General features: G+C 39.3%; 1 protein-coding gene and 1 long non-coding RNA gene across 2 annotated transcripts in view; one reads left to right on the forward strand and one right to left on the reverse strand.

Annotated features, from left to right (window-relative positions):
• The window catches only part of LOC145448180 (uncharacterized), a 453,937-nt gene that overhangs the window by 19,287 nt on the left and 420,419 nt on the right, over positions 1-14,231 (reverse strand). The window lies entirely within an intron of this gene.
• On the forward strand, positions 941-3,425 carry LOC145448926 (sulfotransferase 1C4-like). The gene is made up of 4 exons (XM_080327382.1): positions 941-1,536; positions 2,079-2,244; positions 2,430-2,667; positions 2,831-3,425. Exons 1-4 carry the CDS (start codon positions 1,377-1,379, stop codon positions 3,182-3,184), a joined length of 918 nt encoding a protein of 305 aa, XP_080183508.1. The 5' UTR covers positions 941-1,376; the 3' UTR covers positions 3,185-3,425.

The following is a 14,231-nucleotide window of genomic DNA, read 5'->3' on the forward strand; positions in this document are numbered from 1 at the left end:
AACATATTAGTTACAGTGGAAAATTACGTCACTTCGCCATGGCCAAACATCGTGTTCCAGGCATGCCTACACTTTCAAAAATAAACTTGGTTTTCAAGTTGTATGTGACGTAGGTCGACCCATTCGCTAGTTTAATCCCGAAAACGACTCCGTTTTCCGTGCATTACAAGTCACGCGAGCTATATGTCAATCAAGGAGGAGGGGGGTTCGGATATCACGCTAACATAATGACTAGCGAAATCAGATACATATACGAGGACGTATACGTCCATATTTCACGCTCATCTGTATATCACACTTCCTCTAATTTCATTTTTGTTTCGTAATATATGGATATTAGTGCTTTTCATCTTGAAAACAGCCTGCGATAGAGCCTGTATAAAACGACATCGCTAAGCAATGAAAAAGAAATTATGACACCAGATTAGCTGCAAATTAGTCATTTTACTTGAAATAGCCTTATGAAAACGATGGTGATATAATTTGCAAATAAAATAATTTCCACACTAAAATCAGCGACAACGAAGACGAAATAAGCCACACAGGTTTCTCCACAATAATGCAGTGGCCCTCGCATTTGCTGTGATGCCAAATCAGCAGAGTCAGCAGAATGCAATACATACAGCGGCTACATCAGACATCTTCGAGTGGAGCAACGGATAAGGTACCGCTTCAGTGCGTCCTCCGTATTTCGCCAATTTTAATCGCGTGTGGCTAAAGTTGGAGCTTGATTTAGGGAAATATTGGAAATAGTATCACCATTCAACTCAAAATGGGAGTTCAATATGCCGATGTAACTTATTCGGATTTATGTCGCGACAGTATTTGTGGGAATTCAGTTTTAGCAAACATTTACGAGAGTAACGGGCGTTAATTATTACCTAGCCGATGTCTAAATGCTCATAGCTTGCGGATTCATTTCTATGTGTCCGAGTGGGAAGGTGAAGGTGAAGGGGAAGGTAGGATTTCAAGAATTCAGTATTCGAATGGTTTGATATTTCCGTATTGATGTCTTAATGGGGGTTTGAAGCAGTATTATGCAACGTGAGTGCGGCTACTATTATCAGCGCCTCTGGAAAGTGATAGCAAATATACTTTGCTTCTTCTACTATTTCGTTTGTTTTGACCAGAGTTGATCAGCAACGAAGTACATTTATCTTTTCAGAGTACTCAAGTAGGCTACTTTAGCTCGAGACCGATCACGCGGCCTAGGGAACGAAGCTGCGGAGCTCATGTCCACCATGTTGTAACAGAAGGCCTTTGAAAACTTTGAGCCGATAAGTATCCTCCATAGCTATGCTCAACGGCCCACTACCATATTTTAGGTTGATTATTCATTTAGCAACCATTGGAACTTGAGCTAATATTATATCGAAATGGGCGACTCTCGAAATATAGTTCCACGCGAGGAAACCATGTCGAATGGATTCACCGTCCCAGTACTTGGGGCCGAGAAGTCGCGTAAAAATCGCAATGAAGTGCTGAAGATGAGATTGAGACCGGATGACGTCATTGTGGCTTCATATCCGAAAGCAGGTGAGGTGGGGTCCGTCGCAAAAACACTTTTAACGATATGCTTTGACATGCCGTAGTATTAGCAGGGCTAATAGTGTCACTGTTCAGTGTTCACTAGGGGGAAATACAAATTCCATATCCCTATCTTTATTCACTGTTTGAGTCATTTCTATAACCGATGTGGGTGCAAGAAGCTTCCCTAAGGGGCATGCAAAGTTCAATTTAATGTTTAGATTATTAAGCGTGGCGTATGCAGAGATTTTCCACCTCATCGTGCTGGTGGAGCAAATTTAGGAGACTCGTCATTTTCTCACAAAGACAGCAACCGTGGCGAAATCAAACCACATCCGGATTACGGCCACTATGAAATTACTAAAGCATCGAAGCGATGTATATTTTTCATGTCGGGTTTCAAAATATTCACGATATACCCTTGTGCCTCTGTGTCCACTGCACCCCATCTTCCCTCATAGCTGTTATCATGTACGCCTGGAAATTTTCGAGTCTTTAAACGGTGATATGCTGTTTTATCGGAGTTTGTATTTCATGTCACACTTACGCAGGGACAACTTGGCTGCAAGAGATCGTTTGGCTTATTTGTAATGACGCCGATGCAACACTCGCTAAGAAGAAAATGTTGGAAGATCGTTACGGATGGATGGACAAACCCGCATCTCTTCCGGGGAATGGACTTGAGGAGTTGAATGCGTGGCCAAGGGAACAAACGAGGTGACGCCAATGTTGATATATTCTAATTGATAAACTCAATCCATTTGAACTCGTTTTGTAGCCGCATAATTTCGTACTTCTGTAACAGGCTTAAATACGACTATACGGTATTCAACATCAACATTCGATGTACTTTAAAATTGAGATTATTCGTTACTTACTCCAATATACATAATGCGTTGCAGATTTATCAAGACCCATGCGCCATTCCAGCTTTTGCCGAACGAAGTACAAAACGAAGCTATCGGTAAATTAATCTACGTCGCTCGAAATCCCAAAGACAACTGCGTGTCGTTCTATCACTTTCACAGGATGAACAAGACATTGCCTGAGCCCGGACCATTCAGTGAATTCCTTGAGCAATTTACTCAAGGAAACCTGGTTCTAGGCTCTTGGTTTGATCATGTGAATAAATATTGGCAGGTATGTATTACTATTATCGTAGCTAATATAGACTATATTCACCAAATCCTATATGATGTAGTCATTGTAAGAATATATTTCCACCCACTTGTGATGCAACTCTCTTCTATATACATCGATATATGCGATTATAGTAATCACAATTGAAATCGTGCCAATTCAGGTGTCACAGAGCCGAGAAAGATCGATGTACTTCGTATTATATGAAAACATGAAAAACAACAGCAAAGAAGAGATCAAAAAGTTAGCTAATTTCCTGGAGAAGGATCTCTCCGACGCCCAAATCACCATCATCGCAAATCATTGCGCATTTGATAACATGAAAGACAACGACCGCGTGAATTACTCCCGTCTGACTGCAAGCGGACTATTCGACGCCAACATCTCTCACTTCATGAGGAAAGGGAAAGTTGGCGACTGGAAAAATCATTTCACTGTCAGTCAGAGCGAAGAATTCGATGATTTGTATCGAAAAAAGACGGAAGATTGGACTCTAGAATTTGACTTTGGACTGTGATTTAATCATTTATATGTCCATTGTCCTTATCTTTCCAATGCACTGACCTTTTTCTTCTACTACCAGGGACACTAACTCGCCATAACATCAGTTATTAATAAAGTAATTGAACAAGTGAGTCGCTATTTCCTTTTCCGCCAACCTCTCCGTAAAATCAATCTTCGAACTCCAAATACAGTTAAAACCCAAAAAGTATCATTTTACTCCCGATCCCGACCAATAAACGCGATGTAAAACCAAACTGAAATTTCAACATCTGTTGCAAATAATAATATTTACAGTGACAAAAAGTTTTCACGGTGCAATCGGCGACAACGACGAGGAAATAGACGCTCTACTGGCATGCCTGCATTAATGCAGTGACGCTCGCTGATAAATGCAAACGAAATGACAGAGGCGCAATGCACATATTTCCAATCAGCAGATATATAGCATCGCGGCTAAGTCAGACAGCTACCCGAGTGCCAGTACACTATAGTTGCAAATTCAGTGCTTTCTCTGCATTTATCTAATTTTTATTATAACCCACAAACTATATTTTATTCTGAACAAGACACACACAATGTACAATGCAATACACAAGACACAATGCGATGTTATGAACAGATAGGAGGACGCCGAAACGAAGAGCCGCGGTCTCTAGATCTGGCATCCAGCAGTAGTGTAATCGCTCGCTGGTGATTCGTAAAATACCGGAAGTCACAAATGTTGTATTTCGAAGTCAGAAACACCGCATTTCGAGGTAGCTAGCGGTCGAAAATCGGCCTGCGGAGCTTCGGAAAAGCGTCATTGTGGCGCTTCATGGACGCGAATTGTGTATTTCGTCGAACTAATTACATTGTATATCGTGCATATGGTTGATTTTCCACGAGCGGTTTTGAAAACAGGTGTTTTAATGCGTAGTGACCTACATATTCCGCGGACAAATGACTATGGTATCCTGCCGAGTCCAATAAATACCTGTGGTAAATGTGATACGGGGAATCAACGTTTGACAAGCTGCATGTATAGGATTAACCATGCACGCGTTAAAATGCACGGCCCTTGCGCTAAGTAGACATGATAGATCTACAATCGCTCAACACCCAACTGACTCTGTATGACAAAATTATTACGCGTGGATATACAATCACTGTGTTAATTTTCACATCCGAAATCCGGATGATCTTATCTCAAGCGAATCCATGTGATATATTGCAATATATCGTGATGCTGTGTTGCAGAATCTTATGATGTGATTATCAGCTAATATTTCACAAAAATAATTGTTTACACTAATCAAGGCCATCAAACAGCAGTATCAAGGGTTGAAACCATGCCACTCGATCAGTGATCCGGTTTTTTCCTGTGTCAAAATTGAGTTTCTGGATATGGTATCACCTTTGCGTCCCAACATGTCGACATGTTACAACCCAACAGATTCAATTACTGAAATATCACTTACACCGCACCTTACTCGACAAACTCAAACAGTGTATGTATATGATTAAAAAACGTTGCATGAGCATAAATCACTGTAACCAGCAACCTAAATAAATCCTGGTTATATCTATGTTCCAACGACCTGTCTTTTTTATTCAACTGTAAAAGGAGTTTATATTCTGTGGGACCAATGACTCGGGTATCCTGTCGAGTCCAATTATTTACTATGGTAGTTATATCGCAAATGTAATACGAGGAATCACCGTTTCGCAAGGCGGATGTCGGATCAATCGCTTACCGTTACCATGATAAATACAATCGCTCAACTGACTCGCTGTATGACAAGTATATAGATTCACCAATCGCTCAACACCCAACTGACTGTGTATGACAATATTACACCACGATATACAATCACTGTGTTAATTTTCCACCCCGAAATCGAGGTGATTTTATCTCAAGATCTCCTAGACATGGTAATATGTTATATTCATTAATTTTAAGTGTTTCTCGGGAGTAGTATGTCAAAGAATTCACAAAATGATTTGAAACTCAACTCAACAAGTGAGCTGTTTTTCCCCGTGTCAAAATTGAGTATCGGGAAATGCTATCGCCATTGCATCCCGAAATATCGATATCTTACCAAACCCAACAAGGTCAATTACTGACACATCGCCATGTTATATCCACTTAAACCTCGCCCATCTAACTGCACCCCGTGTATATGAAAAGAAGAAAAAAGTTGCGCGAGCAATCGACCATATAGCGTGCGTCCGGTTCTGCATGTCGCTGGTTGAATAAAGTTTGAATTCTTTCGTATACTATCGAACGTGCCCAATGTAAAACATTCTGGGTCTACAGATTTATCACGAAAACTTCCATCATCACAAAAGTGATTGGTAAAATGTTTATTACATGCATCCTAATCAGGTAGACTTACCTTATATGTAGAATGCAGAGTGGCAACGTAATTGGAGATATAGACTGCGTTTTGTCTTGTTGTGTTCGTTAGTAGTATTGATACAATTTTTCATTTCTCTCCTCCAAAATAATTGTCATCGCACAATCCAGAACACTAAAAAGGCGTTGCTTGGATAATATGAATTCGAGTTGGTATTGAATTCCTATCATTTTACTCGCGGGTAGGCTGCAGTTTTCGTGTGACACGAAATAGAGTTGGATCACACCAAACTCAAAGGTACATTTTATTCGCATTCATTTGCGTCATGATATGGAGACTGACCCGCCTCGCTTAATTGGTGTGGATCTATACCATATATACAAAATTATATTGTTGTCCCCGAAAGCGATTTCAATCACTTGGTTGATATCTGCGTGATTTTGCATACCGCCGATTGATTAATACCTAATTCCCTTTCGTCCTCTCTACCCAGCGTGCTAAAGTTTTAAAAACACTTTGATCATCACGAAAGCAAATTGAAATATGTTTGCAACGTCGAGCCTAGTCGGATAGACTTGAGTTATATGTAGAATGCCGAACATCAAATAAATCGCAATAGGGATCACACCAAAATCCGTTTAAACCACTGATACATACTTTTTCCATTTCTATCTACGAAAATAATTACCATCGCTAAATTCGATCCATTGAAAGAACTTGATTTTGTAACATTAATTCGATAATTTTAGCAACTTGTTGGATCCGACCCCGCGACGTGATTTTGAGCGGCCCGCGGACAGATTCCTGTCTTGTATGATAATGTGCCCCGCGACACGAATCTGCATGAATGCGACCATAAACATTAACAAGACGTCCCAATCTAATTTATGTTCACGTGTACTAGTGCAGTCTTTACCAAGGGTTTGTGCATCGAACATACAGACAGAGTTCAAAGAACTTGTTGACAACTTTGATCGACTACAGATGTCTGATTGACTTCAACAGCTATTGAAGTACATTACATTAATAATTTCATTGACTAGTGTTTTGGTATCTTAACACTCACATTAAATACGATTCCTTTCTTACATCGGTGGATAAATACGCGATTAATGTATCAATTCAGGAATCCAGCTCGTGCAGTATTTCGTTTTCCCATATCCGCCTCGAAGACTGGAAAAAGTTGCCCGATCCCTGTCTTACCCGATGGCTGTTATAACAACCTGGACTTGATCCGAAAATAGCACATACAATTATACCAGTAATTAGTCGAGAGGTCTAATAGTGAGGTCCCAACCCGAAGCCGGACTTCGGCCGGTTTATTCAATTACCAATTGTTTTTACTACAGTCCTTAAAATAGGGCCGCCAGACCCAGGCAGTATTTTGAAAGGGGGTACCGGAGAGAAAAGGTTAGGAACCACTGATCTATACCTAAAGCACAGGCAAACGAATGACTTAAATTATAGCTTGTTAGGTTTTTAGTTTCGTGATGCCGTCGGTAATTAATACAATTCATGTTTTTTTGTATGACATGGAATTATTTCGGATCGAGGTAAGCGCGTTGGAAATTACTTTCATACAAAACACGCTCAATGGCCAACGCTCTCCTCTGTATTCGAATTTGGTCAATGCATACTTCATGTATTCGGATTCATTTCGAAAAGGTTATACATGCAACTGCGACAGATACGAATTGTCATACTCAACTGCTTTTTATACCAAGTAGTTATTTAGGTCACAACAACGAAGGTACAGAATAATGTATGTGTCTCTAAATAGTCGTGTATACTATATTTTACAATATTGCAAAACCGTTGCTTGGTTGGTTATAAAGCTACTCCGCATACCTTTCTCCATTCGTGTTTGACAGCTACCTTGTTCCCATACGAATAATATGTTCACTCTCCTGTTAAATAAAATCAACACTCTGCGTAAGACACACAAATCCTGCCACTCACATAATAGTTCATACTAACGACAACTAATACGCGACTTGATGAGTTGGAAACACTGTAGCCTATACCAGAACCTGTGATCCTACAAAATTTAGTTATCGTAATATTAAATTTACATGGGAGTATTTTGAAGCATGATTTTTGTGTGGATAAACTAATACCGACAACCATGATATACACCTACACGAAAATGTGGTGTTTCAGGTTTAGCGCGACGGATAACATTCATGTACATGGTCCTAAAATTATCATTTTGCACTCACGTCGGCATTTTGTGAAACAAAAGCCATAGCCACTGGTTGACAAATCTGTCAATGTAATCGGAGTCATCTCTACAAAAGAGTAGGTATGTATTCAACTCATGACTCACAAACCTAACACACAAAACAAGTTACTTTAGTAAAGGAAGGTAGAGAGTTATCGGATGAATGTCCTCGCATCAAAACAACCAGAAGACGGTTTCGTTTGAAAAAATATGTTTGGTATCATTTACACACTCGCGATAAATCGTACAACAGTATGTAGTACAGTAATAGGTTGTGTTAATCGAACTGGTGAACAACGTGAAAGTGTTTCTTGAGCGTCAAGTCCCTATGTGGATTAAAGCATACATCAAAGCGTCACAGTCACAACCTAATTATAACCACGAATGTATTACCTTTATTTTATCACAAGCTTTCACGATGTTAAATATTTAATTTTCTTCACCAACCTCGAAAGCATAAGTCCAATCTATAATTCTCATCGAGCACATAACTCAATAAGAGTAATTACTCGTTGAAACCAATATTCTGATTTTGTTGAACAGCTACAGTTAATAATTATTTTTATTGGTATCAATATGACACCAATATCATCGAGACCTGTTTATAATTTTAGTGTGTATGGCATGCCCAGGAACCCGTATTAAAATTGTGCCGATTTGACAGAATGCATGAAGAGTTGAGATGTTTCGATTCTATTTACGTGTGGTAATCTATGGATTTTCGTAGAACGAGGTATACAACGCGATTTCCTAAAAGGTTCATCTCTTTTGCGTTGCTTCAGACCAGTGTTTCTCAACCGGGGGTCCGCGAAGCACTTTCGGGGGGTCCGCGAAGCCTCTAAATTTTCAGAAAAGTTGATAACCTGAATATGTATTTTTTAAACCAGAAAAATCGAGATGTACTCTCGCTTCATTGCTAATAAATCTCCAGCACTCAGATCAACAGAATGGCCGTCTGAGTTGAAATATCCTACTGTTCAGACTCATTGTAATTGCTAAACTACCAATAGCCTAATAATATATATATATTGTGCAATTTCGCGATATTTTGTTAGGGATTGTGGATAAAAATAAAAAGTTGGATTAGTAAGGTCAATCACGGTGACTTCGAAATGTTTACAAAAAGCCATTTTCTCCCGTGATATACATAACCATTTTCCATGATAACTTCAGTCAGTTTCAGTATCAGTTTAATAATATTTTCATCATTTCAAAACACCGCAAAAAACTGCGATACAATGAAAAGATAGGAAGGTGTCGAAACGAATTGGAGTAGTCTTTGAAGTCAGACACCCAAGATGAGCTGCTTGATAAAAATGTCCAGGCACGATAATTGAGCTAAATTTGAACAAGAACTTCAGGGGGTCCTCGGCGTCCGTGACGGCCCAAAAGGGGTCCGCGAAGACAAAAATTTTGAGAACCACTGCTTTAGACCGAACGCGTAATATACACATTTGCATTTGGATTAAGATCTTGTTTCATCGCATGAACAATATGTTCAGTGTTCACCCACGCGATAAAGCAAATCAGTACTCTGCATAAGACGTGCATATCTGTCTTACACTCATATTAGTATACTAACGGCAACTGTAGTCGGGGATATATTGCAGATTTCGATGTGATCAGCAGACCAATAAAAATCGCGCATAGCACTCACATTCTATACGCAATAATTGGCTTCAGGTGTTTGGTAGGTATTTCATTACGATGGAAGCATGTGGACCTAATTTTTAGTCGTGATTGGTAGTGACCGAGCGGTAAAATATGGTTGTGTGTAATCTGTGTGTGCGTGTGTGTTTGTGTGTGTACGACGGTGAATCTAGAATCTACGATATCACACCCGTGCTTCACTTGTTAGGATTAATACTTAGCATTTTAGAGACACAATACGATTGAATTTGCAATCTTGCTGGTTTGCAAACTGGTGAATGCTTGTGTCGCAACAATGATCAGTGCATGATCATTGATCAAGCTTCAAAAAAGTGGATGGACACGTGTTTTCGAGTTTCTTAACAACTACTGCGTGTGTGTGTGTGTTTGTCAGTTTCCTTGCTCACACAATAATAACTGCGGATTTTCGCGATGCAGAGAACATTTTGTTGAAACCTTTATAAACCAATTCATATTGTTTACAATACTTATCGCTTCGAACTCGGAAAGTCAATGTGGAAAAGTCCATCACTAGATCCGATAATCACCTGAAGTGATAAACGAAAACCAATGAACAATGTATAACTTCAACTACATGTCGATACACCGTCAATACAAAATGTTACAGTGTGTGTGTGATTCTACAAATTCCCCCGTGCTCCACTGTGGTTCAGTTCACTCATACAAGCACTTGAAGAAGATGTTACGTGTGTAGTTGTGGTGTGAAAACCGTTTGTAAATAAAGTTTGATTGATGCTACCTCGTTCTGGAAGCATTTTGATTCTATCATCATGTATGCCAGAAGTCACCGACATTAGTACGAAATACTTGAAGTTGTACAATTGTTTTACAGTTGATAGTTTACTGTCTGTCATAATTAGACGATATGGTTGCACCAGAAACGACAACCGCATTGCCACTAACAGTCTTGGTAAATGGTTATTCGATAAAATATATACCATAGAGGTTATCGATACAGTGAACAGCACAAGAGCGATATATTCACAGTCAAATATGGGAACCATGAACAATAATGAACCCCGATTTTCGTTGAATATTCACAACACCGACAAATCGATACATCTGTTTACCACTGACATCGACGATAAAATTGTCATCCCAATGCACAGTTCGAATGGTAGGCTCATCTGGCGTCAATTCCAAATCAAATATCACCAAGGCATCATACCTGTGTTTTAGCACTACCGTGTGAGGCCAGAGAAAACGGTGTACGGAATAACGTATTGTCATGATCCCCCCGCTGATATGATTAACTCGCTCGATAGATATGTGGTGATGACTTGTTTCGAAATGTAGCTGGATGAACTAGACCAAAACTTTTGATGACAGGTTTTATAAATGTTTTATGTGTGAAATTACGAGACAGCGCTCTCTTGCGGCGTTAACGCGATATCAGTCATCATCTCGCAGAAACACCCCGACCTGGATTACATTACCAAATCGTAATACTGATGTATATAAGCGAGACAGTGCGTTCTCAACAGATGTATCGATTTGTCGGTGTTGTGAATATTCAACGAAAATCGGGGTTCATTATTGTTCATGGTTCCCATATTTGACTGTGAATATATCGCTCTTGTGCTGTTCACTGTATCGATAACCTCTATGGTATATATTTTATCGAATAACCATTTACCAAGACTGTTAGTGGCAATGCGGTTGTCGTTTCTGGTGCAACCATATCGTCTAATTATGACAGACAGTAAACTATCAACTGTAAAACAATTGTACAACTTCAAGTATTTCGTACTAATGTCGGTGACTTCTGGCATACATGATGATAGAATCAAAATGCTTCCAGAACGAGGTAGCATCTATCAAACTTTATTTACAAACAGTTTTCACACCACAACTACACACGTAACATCTTCTTCAAGTGCTTGTATGAGTGAACTGAACCACAGTGGAGCACGGGGGAATTTGTAGAATCACACACACACTGTAACATTTTGTATTGACGGTGTATCGACATGTAGTTGAAGTTATACATTGTTCATTGGTTTTCGTTTATCACTTCAGGTGATTATCGGATCTAGTGATGGACTTTTCCACATTGACTTTCCGAGTTCGAAGCGATAAGTATTGTAAACAATATGAATTGGTTTATAAAGGTTTAAACAAAATGTTTTCTGCATCGCGAAAATCCGCAGTTATTAATGTGTGAGCAAGGAAACTGACAAACACACACACACAGTAGTTGTTAAGAAACTCGAAAACACGTGTCCATCCACTTTTTTGAAGCTTGATCAATGATCATGCACTGATCCTTGTTGCGATACAAGCATTTACCAGTTTGCAAACCGGCAAGATTGCAAATTCAATCGTATTGTGTCTCTAAAATGCTAAGTATTAATCCTAACAAGTGAAGCACGGGTGTGATATCGTAGATTCTAGATTCACTGTCGTACACACACAAACACATACGCACACACAGATTACACACAACCATATTTTACCGCTCGGTCACTACCAATCACGACTAAAAATTAGGTCCACATGCTTCCATCGTAATGAAATACCTACCAAACACCCGAAGCCAATTATTGCGTATAGAATGTGAGTGCATGCGCGATTTTTATTGGTCCGCTGATCACATCGAAATCTGCAATATATCCCCGACTACAGTTGCCGTTAGTATACTAATATGAGTGTAAGACAGATTTGCACGTCTTATGCAGAGTACTGATTTGCTTTATCGCGTGGGTGAACACTGAACATATTGCTCATGCGCTGAAACAAGATCTTAATCCAAATGCAAATGTGTATATTACGCGTTCGGTCTAAAGCAGTGGTTCTCAAAATTTTTGTCTTCGCGGACCCCTTTTGGGCCGACACGGACGCCGAGGACCCCCTAAAGTTCTTGTTCAAATTTAGCTCAATTATCGTGCCTGGACATTTTTATCAAGCAGCTCATCTTGGGTGTCTGACTTCAAAGACTACTCCAATTCGTTTCGACACCTTCCTATCTTTTCATTGTATCGCAGTTTTTTGCGGTGTTTTGAAATGATGAAAATATTATTAAACTGATACTGAAACTGACTGAAGTTATCATGGAAAATGTTTATGTATATCACGGGAGAAAATGGCTTTTTGTAAACATTTCGAAGTCACCGTGATTGACCTTACCAATCCAACTTTTTATTTTTTCCACAATCCCTAACAAAATATCGCGAAATTGCACAATATATATATATTATTAGGCTATTGGTAGTTTAGCAATTACAATGAGTCTGAACAGTAGGATATTTCAACTCAGACGGCCATTCTGTTGATCTGAGTGCTGGAGATTTACTAGCAATGAAGCGAAAGTACCTCTCGATTTTTCTGGTTTAAAAAATACATATTCAGGTTATCAACTATTCTGAAAATTTAGAGGCTTCGCGGACCCCCCGAAAGTGCTTCGCGGACCCCCGGTTGAGAACCACTGGTCTGAAGCAACGCAAAAGTGATGAACCTTTTAGGAAATCGCGTTGTATACCTCGTTCTACGAAACTCCATAGAATACCACACGTAAATAAAATCGAAACATCTCAACTCTTCATGCATTCTGTCAAATCGGCACAATTTTAATACGGGTTCCTGGGCATGCCATACACACTAAAATTATAAACAGGTCTCGATGATATTGGTGTCATAATGATACCAATAAAAATAATTATTACCTGTAGCTGTTCAACAAAATCAGAATATTGGTTTCAACGAGTAATTACTCTTATTGAGTTATGTGCTCGATGAGAATTATAGATTGGACTTATGCTTTCGAGGTTGGTGAAGAAAATTAAATATTTAACATCGTGAAAGCTTGTGATAAAATAAAGGTAATACATTCGTGGTTATAATTAGGTTGTGACTGGGACGCTTTGATGTATGCTTTAATCCACATAGGGACTTGACGCTCAAGAAACACTTTCACGTTGTTCACCAGTTCGATTAACACAGGGGTGGGCAAATTTTTGAGCCCGCGGGCCGCATTCAACATCTGAATCCATTCGCGGGCCGCACTATATAAAATTGGGATAATCCCGCCTGTGCGAAAAATTAGCGAGACGACAGATTTCACATACTCGGAAAGGGTCGCTCACACTTTCATTTGTGTGCCTTGGAGTCGACTTTTATCAAAATACACCAGCCAAGGCTGTGTCAACAAAAAGAGTTCGTGTATCATCTAAAAATAGTACATTGAACGCTCTCGTATTCGACATTTCGTGCTGGTGACGTCATATTTTGTGTTACGATTGTTGATATACGCTGTTTTTTTGAATTCTCTACTAGTTGCTGACGATTACCCCTGACGAGTGTCAGCCGAAAATATTTGGGTTCATTTAAATATGAATATACTATTCAATAAAATTGGGATTATAAACCAAAATGCAATATTGTTATTTTATTATATATATAGTGGGGACATGGCGATAATATGGATTAGGGATGGTGTGAACGTGAGGTTCACGTTCGCGTTCTGTGTGTGAACCTCGGAAATTTAGAGGTTCGCGTTCACAACAGAACCTTGGTAGGTTCTGCACTGTGAACCTTTTTCATATATTACAATTTTCATTTCATTATAAAAGATCGTTGGTTCAAATTTATTGCATTTCAACTGCGGGCCGCTCTATGCATGGCGTTGGCAGCATTAAAAATCTACACTAAACGAGCATGTACCTTGACAATCTCAAAAGTTTTACTTGATTTGTTACAAAAGTATGCTCAATATATCCAGCTTTCTGTTTGTGAGTATTTAGTGACTCTCTGCTGTAAGCTTGACCCGCAATCACACAACATCACGAGCGAAATACGTGGTCAGGGAATGATGCTTATTCAACCAAATAATGAGA

The sequence above is a fragment of the Botryllus schlosseri genome, chromosome 10, assembly GCF_051294905.1.
Source record: "Botryllus schlosseri isolate E-star chromosome 10, Bs_hap1, whole genome shotgun sequence".
In the NCBI taxonomy this organism is placed as follows: domain Eukaryota; kingdom Metazoa; phylum Chordata; class Ascidiacea; order Stolidobranchia; family Styelidae; genus Botryllus; species Botryllus schlosseri.

What these genes read in the sequence shown, in the direction of transcription:
- LOC145448926 (XM_080327382.1), top strand. Translation starts at nt 1,377, where the DNA reads ATGGGCGACTCTCGAAATATAGTTCCACGCGAGGAAACCATGTCGAAT. An exon ending in TGGCCAAGGGAACAAACGAG is followed by an intron (nt 2,245 to 2,429) that starts GTGACGCCAATG and finishes AATGCGTTGCAG; the next exon opens with ATTTATCAAGACCCATGCGC. An exon ending in ATGTGAATAAATATTGGCAG is followed by an intron (nt 2,668 to 2,830) that starts GTATGTATTACT and finishes GTGCCAATTCAG; the next exon opens with GTGTCACAGAGCCGAGAAAG.